Here is a 24,062-nt window from a genome sequence, read left to right as displayed (position 1 = left end):
ACAATGTATACAAAAATGAAACTAGCCTAAAATTCAAAGACCTTCATGATATGAAAGAAAAGGAGAAGACTAATACTTCTAATTTATCTAGGCTCTTCATAAACTGTGGTAGATAAAAGCACGAAAACAGTAAGAATCTTTTTTAACACGCAAGTGAGAACAAGGGTACAGTTTCTTTTGGCACCAGCTTCAAAAATGCCTTCTTCCATTCATTCTGTGTGTGCCACTCCACCACATACTAACAGACAAGCCATGCCACTGTGGAGCCACACACTGAATCTGTTCGAAAAACACATCTGCTCAAAACGAGATTAACCCACTTCTCCAACATCTCATGGAACCCACACATAATCATACAAGTTGAAGGATTAGCTGAGAACAGGAAGAAGCTAACAAATTCTCTGAGCTAGTTATGCTGCCAAGTAGTCTTTGTCAAAGTGTGAAGGCACAGAGGCCTTCCAACTCTAAAGCTGTTTTCAATTAAAAAGTGGTTCTCACAGCAGTGCTACAAGAAAATCCACAGGCATCTCTATGAAATTCATGATAAGAAACTTTGTTTCAAGAAAAAAACAATTTGGGCCCAAATAAGCCTTAGGTTTTCTATAATGAGGCAACTGTAATCTACTTTGGCCTTTTACAAAATAGTTGTTCAGAATTAAATTACTTAAGTCACAATTCCACAATTTCAGTAATTCATATATCAATAATATTGATAGTAAAGGTTATCTCAAATAGAATGATGCCTTTAAATTAACCCTACAAACAGTGGTGATTTAGATATAGATAAAAGAAGTTCAGAGGAACAAGTCAAAACCAAGGTGCTGTTCAAGTATCAAATGTTGCTCTTCAACAAAATCAAAAATGAAACAGACAGAAGTTATCCTCCTAGCAGAGACAGGGAAGTAGAAAATAGTGTACATGAAGACCTACTGAGTCACCAATGCAGATCTCGATACTACACGCAAAATTTTTTAACATCTTCCTATTTTAAAGTCTTAGTCTAGCTTTCCACCAGCTTATTTGCAATATTAAACAAGATCCCAAGATAGAGGCAACAGAATAAAACAAGCTACAGTTCTGTTTGTCAGTGAACAAATAAACAAGTTAACCTTGTAACTCCACATATTGGTCCACAAAGTCTTCAAGCTGAGGTTCGTAGTCCCGCAATAATTTGTAAAACACTTCCAGAACTACCTCAGCTACTTCCCACTGCAGATAATGAGAAAACAAATCATACACAGTTAAAGACTGATACTGAAGCAATAAGGCCAAGATGACAAAGAACACAACACACAGTGCAGTGATGTACTGGATCAGAATCATGGCTAGTACTTAAAAATTAGATAGTCATGCCAACAACACTATACTTTGTCATGTCAAAACATTTGAAGGCCCAAGCTTTCTTTCTGAAGTGAAAGGGAACACTGAAACAGATTTATTACCTGTTTTAAACTCTATTATACATATTAGGATATTGTAACTGCAAGGAATAAATAGTTTTTATTAGGTATCCAGCTAAGAATAGATCAAAAATAGCCAACTTCCAGGATATAGCTTAGCATGTGCTTTCATCCAGAAGTATTGTAAAAATAAAAAAGCCAGGTTCCTTGGTTCAGCAAGTCAGAAGTATTTTCTGAGGAAAAACAGAAAAGAATAAATCTGACTTGTGGATTGGAGCATCTTATGTTCTGAAGTCATTAGCCATGTAGTAGACTTGCAGAGTCCTGTACAGCAAGTTGAAATTTAGGAATACAAACTTCTTTTCTTAAAAGTACTTTATACAGGCTCCTTAGAAGTATATGACTACCCATGAGTTGAAATATCACCTGTTTACAGAATCAAAACACCTTCAAGTGCTCTAGGTTACTTTTGCTGCATCAAACTTGCACAGCTTTCTCAAACAGATCTAAGCCACGTCAACAACTATATCCTAAGAAAAACAGTATTTTCAAATGAAAATTACTTTTTCAGCAGCTCTCCGGTAAGCCCTGGTGCGAAATCGGAGAAACACAGAATCCCTGAGGAACTGGAGATAGGGATCAAAGCCTGGAGGGCGGAGACCTGCTCCCAAGTTAGCTGGGAATGAACTCTCCACTAGTGTGCTGATGAGTCGACAGAAGGCACGAGTTAAAGGATATTCCTCACATCGGGACTCAATCTCATTCAATTCAACCTTCCCACGAGGACAGCAAAAAGAGAAGGAGACAAATCACAGATTTTGGGGAAGGAAGAAACATGTTAGAAATAATATAATAGCATCATCTGTGGATTACTTCACAGTGAATCAGCTTAGCAGCATTTCTGTCTACAGTACAACACAACCAGCAAAAGCAGCAAAGCATCAGTGCTGTTATTTCAGTTCAGCAACTCATTGCTTTCTGAGCTACTAGAAGATATGCCTCAACATTTACCTATTTTGCTTTTATTTACCACTGTTGTTAGAAGCAGAGTTAGCTGTACCAAGATGTAACAAAAGTGAGTCCAACTTAGGAAAATCTTAGCAAGAAGTGCTCATGAGGAATTTGAGGGTTTAGATGCTGCTCTGTAACTAGTATGAAGCCAAACTAGATGCAAAAACAAATAAAATTTTCCAGAAATTACAAGCAGGCTTGAAAGTAATTTCAAAGCAGTGAAACAACAGCTTCTATTAGAAGTTTCTCATAGACACAGCAGAAGAGGCAGCCTCTCCAAGTGCTTTCCAAATGCATATACAGATGATCAGAGAGGCTGCCTAGATACAGAGACTCTCTTACCTCAATACCAATTGCTTGTCTCTGGCCTGGACTTCTCACAGTTTGTAATATCTTCAAAACAGAAAGAGAAATGAAAACAGACCAACACATTTCACATAATCGAAGTGCTTCTTCATCATTTTTATCAGGAGTAAAAATAAAGATACTCATCACATTTTAGATCTAACAAGAGGTTTTCTAAATCCTTTTAAAGGATAAAAAGCCAAGATTTTTCTGTCTGAGAGGCTGGATTATGTTTGACTCTTGTATGTTTCCAGCTTTACATTCTCCAAGATCCGCATCACATTTTCACATTAATGATTTTTATCTTATATTGGGTAGGGGAAAGACATTTCCTTCATTATCTTTTCCTATAGTGTATTTTAAGAAATATCATGAATTAGGAAGCAACAATGATGTCATTATTATCAGGGTCTCTTATTAGCAACTAAAAATAAGGCAGCAATTACAGTTCAAACAGGACTGTTAGGAAACCTGTATTGATGTAAAATAAGCAGAGCCAATGACATCTCTGAGGAGATACTATAATTTTCAAAATTGTTCCAAAGCATTAACTATGTGAAAAAAATTGTATTCAACGATGGCAAAAAGAAAATTTAGGAGGAAATGCAATACTATTTTGAATATACCACTGGCAGTTTCAACAAACTAGGATGCTACAGTTCCAAGCATTTGAAAATCCTAAGATACCTGTGTATATTCCAGAGACTGCCAAAGTGAAGCAGCTATTTCAGGAGATCTTCCAAAAGCAGTAAGGGTTTCTAATAGCTCGGCTTTCAAAATAGGAGGAATGCTGCACTGCAGGAGTCCCAGGATGACCACTACTGGTGTCCACTGAGGGTGCTCACAAAGAGCCAAGCGAGCATTCTCACTCTACAGAGTACAACAGAAAACAGAACTGCAGATTATTACTTTGAAGGTTTTTCATGTTTGACAATCACTAATTCACAGTTCAGTACCAAAGACTCTGTTTTGTACTTGAAGATACGCAAAACAACAAAAGAATAGTAGACAATTCCAAAGCAAACCATTTTAGTTAAACAAAAACCCGGGCATAAAGACTTACAAGTACTAAAATTGTGCCTATCCACACAGAAAAATTATTTGGAGAATACAAGTTTCTTATAACAACCCACTTTTTTTTAGTAGACACTCATTCATGGAATTAGTCTTTAAGTACTTACACTGTAGCAACTTCTTCAAGCAGGGGTAGAGGGACTTTTATTAGTATTTCTATTACATACATTCCATATATTCCTATCTCAATATATTTCTATGAACCCACACTGCATTTGGACGTGTGCTAAGAACTGGTATCAATTTGTTCTAGTCTGAGAACAGGATCGTCACTCACATAAGCTCACTAGAGGCTCTGAGATGAACCACTGGACAGGAACAAGCCTCTAGCCTCATCAAACGGCAATTCCCTGCATCCTCAGAACAAATTTATCTTCATCCCAGATTATGATTTGATGATACTATGAAATATTAATTTTAAGAGCTCCCTTTTTTCCATGCATATCTAATACTGAATTACACCTCAAACAGGATCACCCCATTGTCATTACCACCAAAGATGATTTTTAAAAAACATATTCAGTTTCATTCTGTCTTGTATTTGTGTCAGCAAAACCAAGGCTATCCCACTATATCACAGAACTTTTAGGCTGCAAAGTCTGATGGGTACTTAAGAGCAGAATTCTAAACAAATCAGATTATACAGACAATTCATAATACAAAACTATGCACTGCAATTTCATTCTCCTGGAATTCTCTTACAGTCAACTAATTCAAAACATTTTACACCCTTGGTTTAGGGACATTTTAAATCATAACCCTGGAGGCAAGTTTCACAGCTGATCACTTTCCTTGTCAAATTTCTACCACTTCCTTTTGAAGTCAACTATAACTTTTGCTTTTTCAAGCTCATAAATAAAGGCAAAGAACTTTCCTGCTTCGTAGTGATTTATTGTGATTATACCTCACTTCTGAAAGGCATCTCCATTACTACCACCAGAGTGAAGGAGGCAAGACAATACCAACAAGAAATATCAACACAGGAAACTCTTTCTGCTTCACCTACACCTTCGGTTTTTGGTCATTATAGTTATTCCTGATGTGTCCCATACTTTTGGAGTTCACTAATAAAATGACAACTGCTAGATAAATTTTCCTTACATACTTTTTTGGTCAAGGAGAACTTCAGAGCTGAATGATGATGATTTGCAAGGAAAAAGAAGTATTAACAAAGAAAACCAAATAAAAGGTTACTTACCCAATTGACTATAACAGTGGTCAGCTGTAAAAATGCAATTAATCCATCCTGTTCTTTCTGTGTGATGCCTCGTAGAGGCAGGTGACGGTACTGGACACTGTCTGCACTTGGCAAGTCTTTCCTTAAATGCTCATGATAAAGCATCAAAGAGTGGAAGAAATGCTCCCAGGAGACAGGACTGCCACCTGCTCCTTGGATGTTTTCCGCTAGAAAAATGACAAACAGGTGACAAGATTTTCTTTCTACTCTTTCACAGTGTGAAAAGTAGGGTAGCTAAAACTAAAAGGAAAACTTTCTTATCAAAAGGAAAAGGTAAAGTTATTGTATCCAAAATTAATCGTTTAGGTTTGGGGATTTTTGCTTGTTTATGGTTTTTTTGAGACAGAAAGTTGCTAATAAGAAGAACTAGTATAAATAAGTTTTCTGTTTTATGAATTGGAATCTTTGCAGCATTATTTGTATCTTCGAAGTAGGGGTTTTAATAATTTGACCAATGAATTTGCAAAATGAATGCAAAACACAGGACTCACCAGCGTCTCTTGAGAAAGTGCTAATACATTTCATGTATCAAAAAAATCTAAATGAACAAAGTGCTTCTAAACAAAGCTCACAAAAGCTACATTGTATATTTTGTAAATACAGCTAAGTTGAAAGGAATTACTCATTTTTTGTTTTACAATAAGCAACACTGACATTCTACATTTCTTATGGTGTTAAGACACCAGGGCTTTTTTTAAAAAAAAGTATTATTTCACTAGATGAATTACTTGCTAAGATGTTCAGACATCTACTTATCTGTCAGGTTGTTTTTCAGATTAGTTTCCAGTAAAGCCTTCCAACTTCATCCTTGTACTAATAATTAAATGTTAAAAGTATGAGGCCACAATTCATCTCAAGTAAGTCTTCACACTTATCAAAGGAAATGGGAGTTGAGAAAGAGCTGAAGTGTCACTTCTCTTACCATGACTACTGCCATTGACTTTTAGCAAACTAAAGCAGTAATGAGCACACTGAGGTCCACTAGCCAGTCCCCGCAGCATTTTCAAGTATGGGATGTAAATTGTAGAAGGAAGTAGATCTCCCATTTGCCTAACAAACTTTGACAAGACAACCTAGAACAAATAAAGATCAGTGTTGAAAAAAAAAAGGTAAATCTGAGTATTACAGGAAAACATTAGGCAGTAAAAGTCAGAAAACAAATCCTAATGTAATCAGGGTGGGGTAGACAAATTCCTTTGTAGACTGGCCTATTCAATGAGACATGTTAGAAAGAGAAACTAAACAAAATAACTCATGTGACTGCAAAATATACCAACTGCCCAATTCTGTATTTCTAGTGGTAAAATTTACTTCAGCTCCCAAAAGTTCCACAGGAGTATTATCAGCATATTTCATAGTGCAAGTGAAGAATTGAATGTGGGTGTCACATACCTGAACAGTGACTCACACACATAGTGGTTCCTTTCAGGGTCATATCAGGCTGTTTGCAGATTGCACCTGGCCCTAATTTAAGTTGCCGATATTCTGGGTGGGTCTTGAGACATGTCTGATTTGTCTCGTACAAGGTTTTGCCTAGCACTGCATAGTACTTCAAGAAGCATTGAGAGGTGACAGAACCTCAGGCATCTAGAGTTTTTGGAATGTCTGCATTATCTGCTTAGATTGTTTCTTCATTCTAATTTTAAGCTCTGTCTCTTATGGACTATAATTTTTGATTTCAAATAATTAAAAAAATCTTAGGACATTTTATCCCTAAAATACTATCAACTGCAGTTAATAAAGGGTTTTTTAATTATTGTTAAGGAATCTAACTTCTTAGTTACATGAAAAAGGCATATAGAAGTCATCAGACAAAAAACACAAGAACTATCAGAATCTATTGAACAACTGTAAGAAATCAAACCTAAACAACACTTTCATAGAAGTTTGTTAGTACTCTTTCTTGCTAAGTTTATTGACAACCATGAATGGCTGGCAGTAGCACATTTTAGGGCAAGCAACCACAACCATGCCATGCAGAGAGCAGGACACATGTAAATCAGTCATTGAAAAAAAAGGTAAAGGTCTTCTTAGAGTCTATCTATAATAAGGACACCAAAAAATTGTTGCTTGAGGGTTTTTTGTTACTTTGGTTTCAAGTTACTAGTAATTACTCAAGAAAATCTAGCTAACCTGGCGCTGAGGGGGTCGCTGGTGAGCTACTCCAAGGTAGGAGCCCATGATGGTGGATGTCTGCAGGGGCTCCGATGGACACCAGTACTCATGGGCAAGCTCCAGATTAAAGGGGTCTTTCCTATACAGCTCAGCGATCTGTCAGAAAAAGGAAGATGCTAGAAAAGTATCAACTCCAGGAAGAAAAAACAATTACTTCAAGAATAAGCACTGCTTCTAGATTAGCTAAACACATCTGAGAGAAAAAGCATCACATGGCTGGTGTTCTAGTTCTTAAAACTTTCTGAAAATTACAGCTTCTAAATAACATTATTGGAACCACAACACCAGTGAAATTCAAAATGCACACATCAGTGAAAATTCAATAATTTTCTATCTGATTATTATGGAATAGATCACTGCTATAAAAAACCAGTGTCATTTCTCCTTAAACAACCATATGCTTACATTAAAATATACTAATTTTACAAGTTAGCCGGTATCATAACCAGAAATCTTACCTGCTATCTGAACATACAAATTTCTCAGAGCAAATTTTTATTTCTAGTTCTTCATTTAAGTTTACTGTATCTATCTGAGCTGCTTAAGAAAGCATTTCACCACAAATTTTCCTGCTAATGTCTATAACCTAAAGGACCATCTTTGGAAAAGATGAGTAACACAAGTTTTGAAATTTCCAGAAAATATAAAACACCTCAGTTCAATATGCCAATCTGTTTTTCAACATGGATTTTTCTGAAAGTGCAGTTAATTAACCTTAATAGCTAATATTTAAACAAATATAATTATTTTTATTTCCATTTTTGTTTTATTTTATTAAAAATATGACAGGAAATCTTTCTTTTAAATGTACACTTAAGGTCAAAACTCTACTGAAAGAAGTGAATTTGTATTCCATCAGCCTTGATGGAATCTTACCGAGCCTACTCTACAACAAATATAAAACAGTTTTCCAAAACTCTCATTACAAATATATCAACACATAAGAATTATTTAAACATTTCAATTATTTATCAGAGTAATTGTCAACAGTGGGGTAACATAAGAAACAATGCAGTATTTGCTTACTAAAAATAGATAAAAAACATGACATTAACGTCAGAAACCAAGGCAATAAATTAATTCCGTTATATGAAAAATTATAGAAAAGTGTCTGTACTTAAGGAAAAAAAAAATTCATCCCAAAAGGAAAGGATCCAGCACCATATGGTATCATTCAGATACAGGTTTTCAGATAACAAATGAAAGTCACAATCATTATTCGTCACAGTAATTTACAAGAAAATAAGGCTTACTAGAAGCATTAAATGCTCCAGATCTCTCCGAAGGGAAATAGGTGGATCATTACCCATCTGAATACTCATGTGGATCATGCGAGCATCTTCATCAGCACGATTTCTCAGCTGTTTCACCTACAGGATCATAGTAGTGGAAAAAGAAACAGTGGTCTGTATTTAGTTAAGAATGAAGTAAAACAGAAATAAAGGAATTGTCTGTATGGCCTATTAAAACTAAGTCCTCTCTCCCCCACAAGAGCTTGCACTCAAAGTCAATCGCTTACTGCCAAAGCCATGCAAAGTAAGTACATAGCAAAAGCCCTGAACTTATATCATGAGAGTTCTTCCTAACTGCCTGCACCAGATACTTTGGTTTGGCTCAAAAAGGTGGATGCTTTTCCTCTTTTTAATTTAAAAGCTAGACACCTTCGTTTCAAAGAATGTTACACCATAATTCACAAGGAGTGAAAAGAAACATGTAACGCAAATGCAAACATGAATGTAAAATATGGATTCCTGTATATAGATCTCTGGGGTACACCTTTCTTCACTTTCAAGACTACATCTACTTGCAGCTACTTTATGACTTGAAAGTTCTGAACTGATGCAACTTTGGAGTTACTCTGTCTCAGCCAGAAGTATTATCACATGTCAATAAATACCACAGGATAAACGAGAGAGGCACAAGAAGAACAGCAGCCATTTTTTTAAAAAAAAGTAGCCATTTAATCAGCATCCTAAACTTCTTTGTGTTGAAAAAGCTAATTACTAAACAAAAAACAGCTGACATTTAATTTTAAATTCAAAAAGCTTTTGACATGTGACCCCAACAGTGTCTTATAGAAAGCAAACAGACATGAGATTAAAAGCCTTGTTAAATATTAAGGAGACACTGAAGAACAAAAAACAGAAGTAAACAACCAATTCAACACATAAAGAAATAAAACATGTTGACACTCAGTAGAGACTAGTTCGTGGTCTATAACATATTTCAATGGGCAAAACTCAATGAGCAGCAAAATAACTGGGAAAAAATAGTTTTAAAACAATAATAACAAGAAAAAATTATTAAAAACTAGAAGTAACTGTGGAAAGGGTCAAAGCAAACTAGCTAAATCAGCATACTAACTGAACAAAAAAAACCCCCACAACTGAATGTTGATAAGTTAAATAATGAATTATTTGAGGTCCTAAAGCAAATTATCAAGTCCTGAACAAATATAATGCAATCAACCAAAAGATTTATCTAAATCATCACTGGCAAGCAGCATATATGCTAAAACTATGCAGAAGAATTAAGTAAATGCTGACTTAGAGATTTAAGTAAAACTGAACAAAGGTTATACAGATACACAAAGCAAAACAAAGATCCTGCAAAACAGACACTTCTTTTTACCTAAAATTTGAGATTTAGTATAAATAGTTGAGGACATAAGCCAACCGTTACCTATCAGCAGTTAAGAGAGAAAGTTGCCTTGTAGGCTATACCTCAATTGCATACTAAAGATTTCCTGTGAAATAACTGGTACTGGCTTATGTCAAAGTAGAATAAAAACCAATGGTCTGATTTGGTCTTATATCCTGTATTACAAAATCCTGCTTGTAATGAACACCTCTCCATCTTCAGGCACTAGCTATAAGCAACTGGAAGTCTAAGCCAAAGGAAAAAAACAAAAACAAAACAAACCCTACCAACCTGAAAAGGATTTCAATATCCATTTAAATTTTGATAATATAAAACAAACACTACTACCACCATAAAAGCTTGTTTTGCAAATCTCACCACACTGAAGTGTTTTTAAAAACACATTTTGTAGGATATGGGGTTATAATTGTTAAAGTTATTAAAGCTGATGTTTACCAGAAACATTCTGTAGGATTTCCCTGTAGGAAGGCACAGCTGCAGGCTGGACAGTTGGAGCTCAGTTGGAGGGTGAGAGATAATTATGGCTCATGGACAGCACACTGCAGCTGAGCCAGCCAATGGGTGCTCTCCTTCTGTTACGTTTGGGTTTTGTCTGGTTGACATTAAGGTATAAAAGGGGGCTAACCTCTACAATAAAGTGATTACCTTTGCATGCACAAGGGGGTGTACGCCTTTGTTCCCCATTGCTACAACATTCTACTTCAGTGTGGAAAACAAACATTATGGCTTGTATGAAGTGAACAAGCTTTCTGAAGCACACGACCTCAAGCTGAGCATTATGTCTGAATCTCTTTGCTACCTCGTCCACCTAATAGAAACATAGAAGAGATGCCCACATTTTTCAAAAAGTGCTATTCACACAAACAACTTACTTTCATTGGCATGAGTGCAAGGAAGTCTGTGACAAGATTATGGATTTTGCGAATGTAAAATTCCTCCTGGTAGAAATTCTCAGATGCCACAACAGATTCAGTCAGGAATAGGAAAACATAATCAGCAATCGCTAGCTCTGCCATTGCCTCATCTGCCTCAGTGAATTCTGCTAGAGCTGGGCAACAAAATCACAAGAGGGGAAGAAGTAAATAACAAATATATTTCAGGATACACAGCTGACATGTAATTGTCCATGCTTCTATCAAGTCTGTTTTTAATACTGTACAGGAGAATTATACTGAAAAAAATAGAAATTAATGGCAGATGATGACCTCAACTTTCTGTTTCAATAAATGTTACAGTACATATCTATTTACCCCAAAAAATCTAAGGCAGTCAACCAAAAATCACAAATCAACCTTAATCAAACATTAATTATAATGTTTGAATTTTCTTTATGAGATATTTTGGACTATTCTCGATTTTGACATAGAAAGCTAGAACATTTGTAAGGTTTGGAGACGAAAAAGAAAATTATTAACAGATTCATCATCTCAACATACTGAGGTCTAACATCTACAGATGTAAAAAAACAATCAAGAATCTCTTCTGTATTCAAGCATTGAAATTATATTAAAGCTGAAAACAAAATCCTTGAATTTTCCAGTACATTAAAATTTCTTTCACTTCAATTTACTAGACACTATTACTGTCTAGTAAATAATTACTTCTACATCTGTGTACATTTCAGAGCAATTCAATTCACTACAACCAAATTCACACAGAAAAGGTTTCAAGGAAGTGTTAATAGTAATTTTATCACAAAGGTAAATAACAACACTTCAGAAAGGTAATAAATCCTTTGACTTTCACCACTTGCAAGCTCCGAATACTAACGTACAGCAACTGAACTTTAGAGTAATTTACCTGTCACATCAGAGAATTGGGATATTCCTCGCAATGTCAGTGCCCAGGCTAATCTAACAGTAGCTTGCAGGCCTGGTAATTTCCAGGGCTGAGACTCCTGAAGCCGAGTGTGGATCGTTGCTATGTACTGTCTTTCTGCTAGCAGAGGGAGCCGGTGCATCAGGTCTTCAACAACAAAAACACAAAACCAATAGTCAGTAAACAAATGTGAAAAAGCATATGCATATCCTGCCAATTTGTTCCTGATCAATAACAGAATTGCTTAAGTGACAATTTATCCATCTGTACAAGGTAACCTCTGGGAAAGCTGCCAGCATTACCTTCACGATCCTCTGCCCCTTGTTCCAGAAAGCTGACATCAAAGCAGTAAAGGAGAGCCATGAGAAGAGACAAGTTCACGCCATCCAACGAGCCATCGGCTTCCACTGTCACCTTTTCCAGGTAACTTATGAGGATTAGAGTGTCATCCTTATTCAGGGGCGACTGACAGGTCCAGACAAAGAGACTTTCAGCTAAGGACTGTCGGCATTCTTTAATGAGATCAGAAACCTTTACAAGACAAAGAAACAAACAGAAAACCAATCCAGTGAATACACCTATTCTGGTAACATGTTCAACTTGTCCTTCTCAGTCAGTCATGATGACTGGCTTGAACTAAAATCACTCTAAGACAGCAGCTACAGAAAATGTTCAGTTTATTTGCTAAACAACAAAATAACACTTCTGCTTGTTAATTGCATTTACATTCCCGTGTATTCATGAGAGACGTGAGTAGATACTTAGGAGTATGACTACACACAAACCAGCATCCCTGTCAAGGACAGGAGACATCAATCTACATAGAATTTATGCAGCTGCAAATGTATCACACAGAAGTCACATTCCCTGTCTCTAATTACACAACTGCACTGGCAGTTACCCCAGATACAATCAGCCTTCTCCTTGCCCCAAAAAATGAATCTCAAAGTGAAACTAAGGTAAATTAAGGTAATTTAAGATAAATGAGGAAGATATGCTTTCCACAGTTTCTAGATTCATTGCAAAATTGTAAGACTAGTTCTTTATTCAGTGGAAAATAAACTGATTTATTATTACAAAGAATGATTTTTAGGCAGATCACCCATTAGAAAGGAGTTCAAAAATTGAACAATAATGTTTAAAATCTTCCTGCTAGAAAAATTATGCTGCAGTTAATCACAGTGTCAATTAAGTTCAAGAATTACAAAGATGACAATGTATTTTCAAGCAATTTTCACTTGACTGTTAGAAATGCTTCTGTTCATATTAACACAATTAGATTATTATGAGAATTATTCACCTGACTCAACTTGGTTTCAATCTGTTTTAATAATGTGTGAATTAGTTCACTTTTCTTATGTCAATAGTGAGGATAATGGTAGTGCTGATAATTTAAAATACAGACTTCAGAATTAAAAAAAAGAAGATATTTACACACAGTGTAAATATTAGGCTTAGATTTTTACTGATAAAATTCTTCACTAAAAATAAGGCATGTCCTAGCATCTGGGAGCAACAGCAAAACGGAAATGTAGGAAGCAATGGGAGTCCCACACTGATATTGCACAAGCTGTGGAGCAGTAACAGTAATCTCAGACAGTAGCAAACTTTGTGAAAACGTAAAGCACTCTTAGCAGTCTAACTCCATTCTAATGTGTTCAGTAACACAGAAGAATATCCACGCTTGGTGAATTTTACCTCTTTGCGATGTTTCTCACTGCCCAATCCTCGCTCTCTCTGGAGTTTATCAAACTCATTGTTCAAATCAATCTGAGACAGAAGTGTAAGGATCTTCTGGGTCAAACCCTGCTCCATTAAGTCATTTGTAAAGCGTGTTGTCATAGAAATTAACTCTTGACTATAACAGAAAGAATATAAATTAAACAATTAATCATAGTTTTCCAGTCACAAACATGTCTAAAATAATGAATCCCATTAAATGTATTTGATGACAAAAAAACCCATACTAATAAATTATATACAGAGAGCAACTAAATGTGCATCCCTAATCAGTAAGTATTACCCTCTCAAAACATTATGCTGAATCGATACAGAGTCTTTAGGTAGCTGAAGGTTCAAGAAAATGGAATATGAGAATACAACAGGGATCAGCTAGTTAAGATTTCTATTAAAAGAAAAAGTATTATATACAAGATGCACATAACTCACAACCTCACAGGCTTTTTCTTACTAGTAAATGCAACTAGAATGCACTCAGAATTTATATCTACACTAGAACACATTTTTTCATCTTTCTCTAGCCAACTTGGAAGCAAGTAGTGTGCACTACTTTCTTTTTCAAGGCAAAAAATATTAGCATATAATGTTCACCAGTAGTCAGTACATTCCTTTTCAGGAGAACAGTTTCCTTTTACAGTACACAGAAAGTCAGAACACAGCAGGGTTCTCAAATACTGAGCAATCACCACTAGTTAGAGCAACAGTGACTGGGAGAGTGTCCGGAGTAAAATACTGCCAAAAGATGAAGTAGCATGAAAGAACTGAAAGTAAAATATATGTCCCTATAATCCAACAAAAATATGTGCAAAAAATGATTATGCTTAAGAAACAAACATGAAAGCAGCTGCACCAGGTTATGAGAAAAAAGCCAATTTGAGACTATACATACTCCCTTTAGTCTAATTAGTTCTAAAAGCAGTCAAAACAAAGAGCTTTGATCAGCTTATCGCCCTGATACAGACCTGAGTTCCAGTGTCCATGTCTTGCCTTGGCGTGACTGGATGAGGGCTCGCAGTGAATTGGCAATGCATCTTTTTCCATCCCAGTACAACAGAACCGCCACTAGACCTCTTGTAAGGCCAGGAAAATGAGGCTGCTGGTGTTCTCCTAGTGAATGAAAATGCACAGAAATAGCCAAAAAAAGCTGAACACAACACCTTGATAACAGCTCTATATCTTTGCATTTCTAATTGAAATACAAATATCGCATTCAAAGTAACTGTGGCTGTACACTACCGCTTTGATTTGTTTCAGACACTTAAAAGAAATCCCAGCTATTTTGAGTGCTCTTGGTAAAATTAATATTCAACTATGAAAATACACAAAAGGTTTTTTATGTGCTAGTCCATAAATATCCTAGTCCAAATGGTATTTGCCACTGATATGTACCCATCTTAATAACCAATTCAAGATGATAATCATTGAAATATCTTTTATTCAAAATTAAATTTTCTATCTGAAATTATATTGAACATTCAAGCTCAAAATAGAAAGTGAGAATGAATTGAAGATGGCTTTCCAATGGTGACAAATTTGCAATCTACTTCCTTAAGAAAGTTTTCAAGTTAATGAACAGTAGCTAGTAATAACAACTAACAATTTTAACTTAATGGTTCTAAAATCAATCTTCTACAACAAAGAATGAGTCACTCTCCAGAATACTTATCTTGTTCATCCGTTATTAGATTACAGAGTCATACAGCAATGTACAACTAACACATAATTTGAAGAATCAGTACAGTATTACACTGCTTAATGAAAAAATTCTCAATCATGTTTTAATTATGTTTAAATCAAATGATACAGAAAATACATTATAAAACCTCCTCAGAATATTCCTCCCTTTGCAACAGCTGAGACTACAAACATTAGGGTTCAGAACACTGCTATCATATGACATTACAGTGAGAATTTCTTTTTAAGAACATTCTGTGTTAGGAAGCTAAGGCTTTCACTCCATCATGCATTCACCTTAAATGTACACTTAAATAAGAAGGCCCTGTTTAAGCTGTATTTCTCCAAATCTTAAATATTTTCCCTTCTCACCAGCTAGAAGGAGCTCAACAGCTGCCAGCTCTCCAATATCAAAGAGGTCACTGAGGATAAAGGCTTCTCTGATGAGCTGCTCTGGCAAAAGCCTAGTTCCCTGCTGACCCTGGATAGCAACTCCTTCTGTGCTTGCTTTCTGAATTTTCTCATGCTGCTGAACATTTTTTGGCTGCAAGAGAAACAAGCATCGGAAGTTATTTAAAATGGCAAGATCAAATACTGAATAAAGCTCTACACATTAATCCTTCCTCACAAATACAGTTCTGTCAGGTTAGGCTGTCATCATAAAAACAAAGGCAGTGTTTTTAAATAGTGATAGTAAAGGCATCCTAAAAATGCTTGGACAGCAATGGTCTCTTTGTGGGAACGTAAAAAAATAATCTTATACAATCAGTGCTGAAATTTAGTTTACTCAAAATACTAGTGGTTGAAAGTAAACTTTGACAACATTCTCAACAGGAATTGGTATCAACTCGGTGAAAAACATTTGGGTTGTTCATCAGAACTGTTGTGTTACTCCTAACTATTCTCTACATCATTCTTTTTCCATTAAACTGAGGTGCGAAAATATACTGATGAAACTCTATACCTGACTGTTAATTTTTCTGACCTATCAGTTTAAACAAGCCATCTACTACTGGAGAAATAACACCACTGAAAAAAGATATATTTCTTGTTACTACCTTATGATACACCAGCCAAAAATGGGGAGTTTTTTTCACATTATGTGACATTCCACATAAGACACATTCTGTATTTTTTAATTTCATGTGTTCACCTGTTTTGCATGTTTGTTACTCTGGCTGAAACAGGAGCAAAACCAGACAAAATAGCTTTGTGCTTCGTTTCAGACACACAAGAGTAACAAAAAAAGTTAACACATGACCGATGGATCATCAAATACATTTACTATAACTTTCAAAATAGCACTCAAATCTAAGTACACCATAGATAAAAATATCCTGTAGAAGATACAAAGTAATATGTATGTATTATTTTTTCCCACTTAATACTATTTGCATTCTTACAGCAGAACAAGACTGTATAACACATCCATGTTATGTACTGTAAAAATTTCACATGAAAAGAATGGTCAGGGTCTACAGTGGCATGTAAGACAATATAAGAGAGCATTAGTCCAGTACCGGATTTCTGAAGAGAGAAATGAAGTCAGATTTGTGCTTCTTTAAAACTTGATCTAGACGATGAACAGCTTCAGGTTGCCTTTTCCAAATGGCATTCATTACAGTCTGCCATATGTCCTTATATGGACCCCACAAGCTTGCAGCTAAAAGAGGAGATAAACCAATGTATTTGAAATAGAGAAAGGCAAAACCAAATTATTTATATATTGTTTTCAGTAAGTAAATTCTTTTTTAGTTTACTGTTACTCATGGCATGTCAGTATACTTCTACATTTGTGAAGAAAAGTATACTTTCCTTTCCTAAGGCACAAAAAACCCACAAAAAAACCCAACAATGGTCTGATATAAAATTTAATTGCATTTAGGGAAGTAAAGAACCAAAAAAGATGATGTACACACCTAAATTCTAGTGCTGAAAGTCATCTTACAAGAATACTTACAATACAGGTATTAGGTTGGAAAAGACCTTTAAGGTCATTGAGTTTAAGCCTTAATCTGGCACTGCAAGGTCCTCCACTAAACCATGTGCCCAGGTGTCACATGTACATGTCTTTTAAGTCCCTCCAGGACTGTGACTACCACTTCTGCAGAACACACTGGAAAAGAACTACCTTCACTATCAGCTAAACAACCCATCAAATCAAAATATACAATACTCTTGCCTTACAGCAGATGGCTAAAGAAAAATGGTTTCAATCATTTCCAAAGATTACTACTTAAGTAAGCAAGTTGGGAACACCAAAAAGCAGTTTAAGCAAAAGCAAGCTATTTAAATCACCCTTATTGCTCCTAATTGTCAGAGATGAACCAGTGTGTTAGATTACTAAACTAGTAATCTGGAAGGGATGTAAAATCCTGCCTCACTAATCAGAGAGAAACATTCTCTGTTGAGAGAGCACAAACTCCTTTGATTACTCACATTAAAACTGATATCCCTCCCAACAATCAAAACGCAAATCTCCTAAGCTTCACAGTACTTCTAGAAGGTCAGATCAAAGACTGCCATACTTAAATGGTAAAGTCTGTACACTTAAATGGTGAAGCCATTCATGCTGAGTAGCTCCATGCCAATTTACAAATAATTGAGACAACACATTTAACAGTGCCAGTACGGCTGTGTCTCGGCTGTGTCTCGGCAACCTGTAAAAAAGGGACAAATTTGCCTTTTCTGAGCATCAGTGTTTTAACTCGTACAATGTTACCCCTTCATAGAAATAGCTTCTACTGGATGCATAATTTCACACTCAGCTGTAACAGGCCATCCCACATAACTTCCAAGTTCAGAGATTTATTTCCACTTGAAACTGTCTTTTCACTCTTACTACATTACCAAGTCCAACAAACACCAGCAGCAAACCCCAGTGCCTGCCAAAAGCTGTTCAACTACTTCTCTGGCCCGTTTGTTTGCTCTTGTCCCTGCCACCTAATTGCTTCGCACAGCCCAAACACACGTACAGTAGGGAATTAGAACAAATTAAGGATCTAACTCCTCTAACCAAAATCTAATCCAAAAAGGAGTTTATTTTTAGCAGGACTACATGTATAACACAGTTTGCTCTGTAATGGCACAAAGATTGCAGAGAAAGGAACAGGCACTTGGGATAAGAAGAGGTTGAACTTTAGCAACCATGCTGACTTTTTCCCACTTAAGCTGTTCAATTATTATTAGTTTTACAAAGACTGACCATCCCATCAGGGACAGCAAGGAAGGACAGGCTGAGTTGCTTCTCTTGGCAACAGTAGCAGCTGACACTTACATGCCTGAACCTTCTGCCAAGTGACAGACTCAACTATGATATGCCTCTTCCCACAAACAATATACTATAACCTAAGGCAAAATCTGCATTAGCTCTAGTGCAACATCTCCTTTTATTTTTTCTCATATTTCCTGTAGAAAACTCCTTCTTCCCCTAGTTTTTTTTAATTAAAAGGCTGTAGACTCTTTTGCCATGTAATTCATAAAATAGTCTTATTTGAACTACTTCAATTTTCACTTCAACTAAGCAATAGTTTTTTTATGAAGAGTCTTTGCTTTATTACTGCTTTTCTGTGAGGCTACAGGGATGCAATCCATTCTGTGAGATCAAAAAATCTTCTCTGTAAAATTTGTTCCTTGATTGCCACAGGAATGGAGGTTTCAGTTCTATTAGCTAGAATTAATAATGATTATTAACTGTCACTATTGATATACAAAACCTTATTTACAGACCACTTGACCTATATTCCAGTGACAACTGTTTTTCACAAGGTCCTCATTCTCCTTCTGTTAACCTAATGAAGCTCAACAAGAGTAAATGCGACATCTTACACCCAGCACAGAATCACTGCACGGGCTGGAGACCAAGGGAGCTGCTGGAGAACAGCTTTGCAGACAAACACCCGAGTGTCCCGGCACACAGGAAGCTCAACACCAGTCAGCAGCACACACTCCTGGCAAAGGCTGCTCACAGGCTCCAGGCTGTACGAACAGCTGTAGCCTGCAGATGCACGTAAGCGATTATTTAGGCATCTCAGAGTCCTTTACTCCCATACTGTGTATAGTTTTGGGCTCCTCAGAGATAGACACTGAAATAGTGAGCCACAGAATAGGATGGACGAGAGGCTGAAAGAACTGACCTGGTTCAGTCTTACAAAAGGAAGGCTAAAGAGGAATAGGGCCCTTGTTTTCTCTATTGAATGCCACTATACATAGAAAGCAGGGCAAAATTCTGCATATGTTTCTCTTTTGCGTCCTACACAACACAGCATTAGGAGATAAGTGTAATAGCGAAGTGATACACAACCACGTGTACACCGAGTTACCACAGTCCTCTCTAAACAAGGAGGCCTTGGCTGCCTGACGCGACTCCCCGCCAGGACCAGCCAGGCACGGCGGCAGCTCCGACCGCGGAGCTCCCTCGCCAGGCAGCTCTGCGCGGCCCGAGCCCGGCACCGCCGCACGGGAGCCCAGCCCCTGCCCGCACACCGCGTCCCGCACCGGGCGCCCCGCAGCCCGCCCGGGCCTCGCCGCCTCGCCACGCCCGGCCTGCCCAGGGCGGCCGCCCCCGGTTCCGCGGGCGCGGAGGAGAGGCACAGGGCTGGCGGCGGCCGGGGAGCAGGACGACCGCGGGGAGAGACGGAGGAGAAGCCACAGCCCCAGGCTCAGATTGTTCTTACCCGAATTTACCGCCAACGGAGCCGCCATCTTGGCGAGAGGGAGGCGCGTCGCGGCGCCGGCGCCCGAGAAAGGCCCGGCCAACCCAGCCCGCCGGGCCGCGGGGCAGCGCCGGCAGGGCAGGGCCGGGCAGGGCCGGGCCGGGCCGGGCCGGGCTGGGCGCCCCTCGGCCCTGCCCCTGCTGCCGCGGGACAGCGCACCGCGGGACAGGCACGGAGCGGCCTCGTCCGCGCCGGCGGCTCCGGCGGGAGCGGGGCAGGCCTGCGCCCGGGCTGATGGGAGCTGTAGTTGCAGGTTAATGGTTCGTCGTGCCAGTCGGCTTCGTACTCCCTCGAGGCGGCTGCGGGAAGGGGAGAGCGCCGGGCTTCTGCAGTCCTGCCTTCGCTCCTCTGATGTAAATAACACATCGATCCCGTGCTGTTCAGTTTTCCTTTTCCTTTCCGTGCCAGGCTCAAGTGAGTCTTTCCTTCCAAGCCCTGTCCTATAAGCCGTTTCCACGGAATATGTCTAGATCCCTGAATTCAGCCGATGCACTAGGAGATACATTTATTAAAATATTTTAATTTATTTTTTAACTTAAAAAAAGATCACCAGGATGACTCCAGAGTCTCTGGTTTCTGATTGAAGTCCCAAAAAATAGAGACAATAATTTTTGAATTTGAATGTCAACTAGGGTTTACAATCTTATATAGGGGAGGGGGGGAAAAAAAGCCAGCTCTTATAGGAGTTATCCTGTGAAGAAAGCTGCATTTAAACTCAAAGTATGTGCAAGAAAGGAGGGGGAAAAAAAAGTACCAGGCATGGAGAAAAGAAAACAAAAAGCATGTTTACACACTTATGGCTCTGGAGCTGAGGAACAAATATCAGTATCTTAGAAGCAGTCTGTGTCTGAAGTCAATTTACCATTCTCTGTCCCAGTAGTAATCAACATCCTTACAGACATTCCCTCCTGTATTACTTTTAGGATAAAAGAATTCCACCAAAAGTACTCATTTTTAGTTCCAGTAGTTTTCCCTCTTCAACTTTATTAAACCAGTATTTCATGGTTGCAAAACCATGTCCAATGAACTATGGGAACCATGGGAAATTGGCAAAATAACTATCTTTTTTTGCTTCCATAGATCTCCTCTATAATGGGATGGCAGAAGGGGTAATAGAGAAAGAGCAGTGATCCTGGGAAAAGAGTGAATTGGCAAGGCAGCTGTAAGAAAAAAGGGACAAAAAACAGAGAAACTGTTTCATTTAGTCAGAAGAGGAGAGAGAAACATTTTAGAAAAGGGGGGAATTCCCAGAGTTCAATAGATGACTCAGTTCTCAATAATTTGGCCTAATTTGTTGATTTAGTCAAAGGCCCCATACTTCTTTGTGATTTACCTTTTCCTGGTCTTAACCATGAACAGACTAGACCTATAATGATGAGAATGATAGTGAATTGTTAATTTTATTGTAGGAAATGAAGAATGCCAGGCAAGAGGTAAATGTAGAAAAAAAAAAAAAGCAGTTAAAGCCCAAGCAGCTGAACTAAAGCAGTCTTGCTACCTGGGTGGGGCATTCCTGTATCTGAGGGATTTACTCCGTGATGGCAGAGTCGGCGACAAAGTATCTCTATAAGCAAAGTAGCAGGGGTAGCACGTGGTTTATTGTGGGGGCCTTGCTTGTAGCTGCTAGACACAACTAAAGCAGGCCAGGAGAGCAGGAACAGAGAACGAGGTTCTGAATACTGTACAATAAATATCTTTCCAGGTTGAATAGTCTGTGCTGGACCAACCAATCTAATGCAAGATAACAACATTTACATACAGCCAATAAAACTGTCCCATTACCTAAGGCAAGCAGAAGGGTATTGTTTAATCAAAGGAGCTGGCCCTCAGCTTAGCACATCATTATTCACTAGCTGATGGCCCTGTACCCCACACCCTAAATCTCAAAGCTTGCTTTCATTTCTATCTCGCTTGATGAACTCATACTCCCAGAATCTAAACCACCATATTTGCAAGGTCTTTCTACTTCATCCTTCCCAACAGTATCCTCTCCTGTGCATCCTTCCCTGGGAAGGCGAAGCCGTAGTTCTGCTCTTGTGCTGTGCTGTCCATGTGCCACCCCAAGACCCCAGACTATGAAAGGCAGGTATCACGATAAACTTGGAGATGCATGTGCATCTGGCCACAGCAAATGTAGTGGATAGCCTGAGGTTTACTTCAGTCTTTCCTTCACAGCGATTCTAATTTTGATCTTTTTCCTTTATACATTCCCTGATTTTCATAAAGTTTAGGAGCTCTCTAGACTTTGGTCAGATTAGGTTGGAATTGACTCAGAAATTGCAACAGGTTTGTTATAAATGTGGAATGGTTAATTCATGTTCTTATAATAAATTAGAAATTTATAAAATTGTATAAAGTGATATCAGGCAAAAGTTTATGTTTTAAGAGATTTTGCAGCAGATGGTGAAACTGACCACGCTGAGACAGCCGGTGCCCCATTCAGAAAAGAACAAAGGAGTTTTCCGAGAAAGCCCGCAGCTGCCCAAGCACCAGGGAGGGGACCCCGAGATAAGCTGGCACCAGCAACTCACACCTTGGGTGCCAGCTTCGAGGACCATCAAGCAACATCCTCGATATCTCGAACACTCATCAACTATAAGGACCTATTGAAATTGGACATTAACATTTGAACTAAGAAAATAACTCTTTTCTGCTTGGTCGGGGAGACTCCCGAATTTGTTTAGTTAGTGGGGAAACAATGGGGAATATGGGGAAATATTGCCAGGGGCAGAATAAAGTGTACAAAAACCAAGCCCCGAACCGGGCTAATTCGTGAACTGTTGGGGGAAGATAGCAGGCTGCCAGACCCTGTATCTCACGGTTCACCCTTGGCATTTCCCGGGAAAGCTCTGTCATGTTTCTCCGCTGTTGGTGGGTTATCGAAATTCTGTGATTTGATTTGTTATTAATAAACTAAATTATTATTTCAAATTGGAATATCTGATTGGCATTTATAACAGGTTCAAAAGTTACTGAAAATGTTTGGCTTACAGTGTGATTTTCTAAGCTGTGTTTCCTTAAGAAACTTGAAGTTTTAAAGAAGAGAAAGAAATAAATAATTGACAAAAAAAAAAAAAAAAAAAAAAAGCGCCTTTCTCAGGCATTAAGAGCTGTCATATTTCTTTTGGCATTCAGATACTGCCCGATTGCACCCACCTTCTTTGAACTCTGTTGAAGAAAAAAATCCTTTCTAGCCACTGCAGATTTAGTATTTTAAATTTCCAGATAACTCTTTCGTCTCCTTGCCAATTGACCTAGGGCCACATAGAAATAAGAAAAAAAAAGCCTGAAATAGTGGACGGAAAGGTGTAGGTCATTGGGCAGCTGAACTTCAGAAGGAAAAATACCACATTTAGCTCCAGCTGCACAGCATTTATTATATTCTTTTTCTGTTAGCAATGTGATATTTTAATGCAAAAATAGTTGTCACAGTTCAGCTCCTAGTATGGATGAAGTAAGGCATCTAGATACACCATACTATACATTCTGCACATATTTTTATTGGCTTAACTGCATCCATCCATCCATGCTTTAATAAGTAGGGAAGTCCATGAATAGTAATTCTTGCTTATTCTTGCTTTATTTGGTGTCTTTTAATTTAGATTTTCATTGTTTACCTGGGATCACTGGCTGGTTTGGTAGTCTATTTTTGACAAGTCACTATAGGGAAAGAATACCTCATTCCACTCCCTAACAATAGCTCTCAGCAAGTTCTGCAACACAGATGGGTTCAAGAAGGGACAATGATGTCTTTCATCCTTAATTACTAGACAGAAATCTGTGAAATATCAAAGGTAGGCTGACACTAAATACCTGGGACGGATATTAATTCCCCTTGATTCCAGGGGAAGGAGGTTCCGAATTGCCTGTAGGGTAGCAAATTCTGCTTGTGTGGTGAGAGACCTACATTATTTTCTATAGGTGGAAATAACTCATAGTAATAATTAAAATAAGCTGCACAGAGGGAAGCTACTCTTTGCAAACGGTTTGTGATGTACTACAGGGTGTAACATTCTCAATTTTTATAGTACTGTATTTTGTGGTTCATAGTCAAATCATACATCAAGATACGAAGATAATGACAATGATATAATTTACTCTCTTTACATATGTTATTATTAGCAGGAAGAATAATTATTAGCCAAAACCCAGTATTGTTCAAATGCCTAAGGGGCCCTGCTTAATTTCCTACCTTTAATCTTCAGCGTCATT

General features: G+C 37.9%; 1 protein-coding gene across 1 annotated transcript in view; it reads right to left on the bottom strand.

Annotated features, from left to right (window-relative positions):
* Window positions 1-19,968, bottom strand: part of NUP205 (nucleoporin 205) — a 45,457-nt gene extending 25,489 nt beyond the window's left edge. Inside the window, exons 1-16 of the mRNA XM_063396204.1 lie at window positions 19,812-19,968; window positions 16,656-16,798; window positions 15,508-15,679; window positions 14,424-14,568; window positions 13,420-13,579; window positions 12,024-12,252; window positions 11,704-11,868; window positions 10,776-10,951; window positions 8,496-8,612; window positions 7,201-7,338; window positions 5,990-6,140; window positions 5,029-5,234; window positions 3,444-3,626; window positions 2,754-2,804; window positions 1,964-2,173; window positions 1,110-1,209 (exon numbers count right to left, since the gene is read on the bottom strand). Coding sequence (XP_063252274.1) covers window positions 1,110-1,209; window positions 1,964-2,173; window positions 2,754-2,804; window positions 3,444-3,626; window positions 5,029-5,234; window positions 5,990-6,140; window positions 7,201-7,338; window positions 8,496-8,612; window positions 10,776-10,951; window positions 11,704-11,868; window positions 12,024-12,252; window positions 13,420-13,579; window positions 14,424-14,568; window positions 15,508-15,679; window positions 16,656-16,798; window positions 19,812-19,839 — 2,374 coding nt within the window. The 5' untranslated portion in view covers window positions 19,840-19,968. The remainder of the gene's footprint in view (window positions 1-1,109; window positions 1,210-1,963; window positions 2,174-2,753; window positions 2,805-3,443; window positions 3,627-5,028; window positions 5,235-5,989; window positions 6,141-7,200; window positions 7,339-8,495; window positions 8,613-10,775; window positions 10,952-11,703; window positions 11,869-12,023; window positions 12,253-13,419; window positions 13,580-14,423; window positions 14,569-15,507; window positions 15,680-16,655; window positions 16,799-19,811) is intronic.
* Window positions 19,969-24,062: the final 4,094 nt, after the last annotated feature.

This window comes from Prinia subflava, chromosome 4 (genome assembly GCF_021018805.1).
Source record: "Prinia subflava isolate CZ2003 ecotype Zambia chromosome 4, Cam_Psub_1.2, whole genome shotgun sequence".
Classification (NCBI taxonomy): domain Eukaryota; kingdom Metazoa; phylum Chordata; class Aves; order Passeriformes; family Cisticolidae; genus Prinia; species Prinia subflava.
Note: the sequence above shows the minus strand (reverse complement) of the source record. Positions and strands in the feature narration are given on the sequence as shown.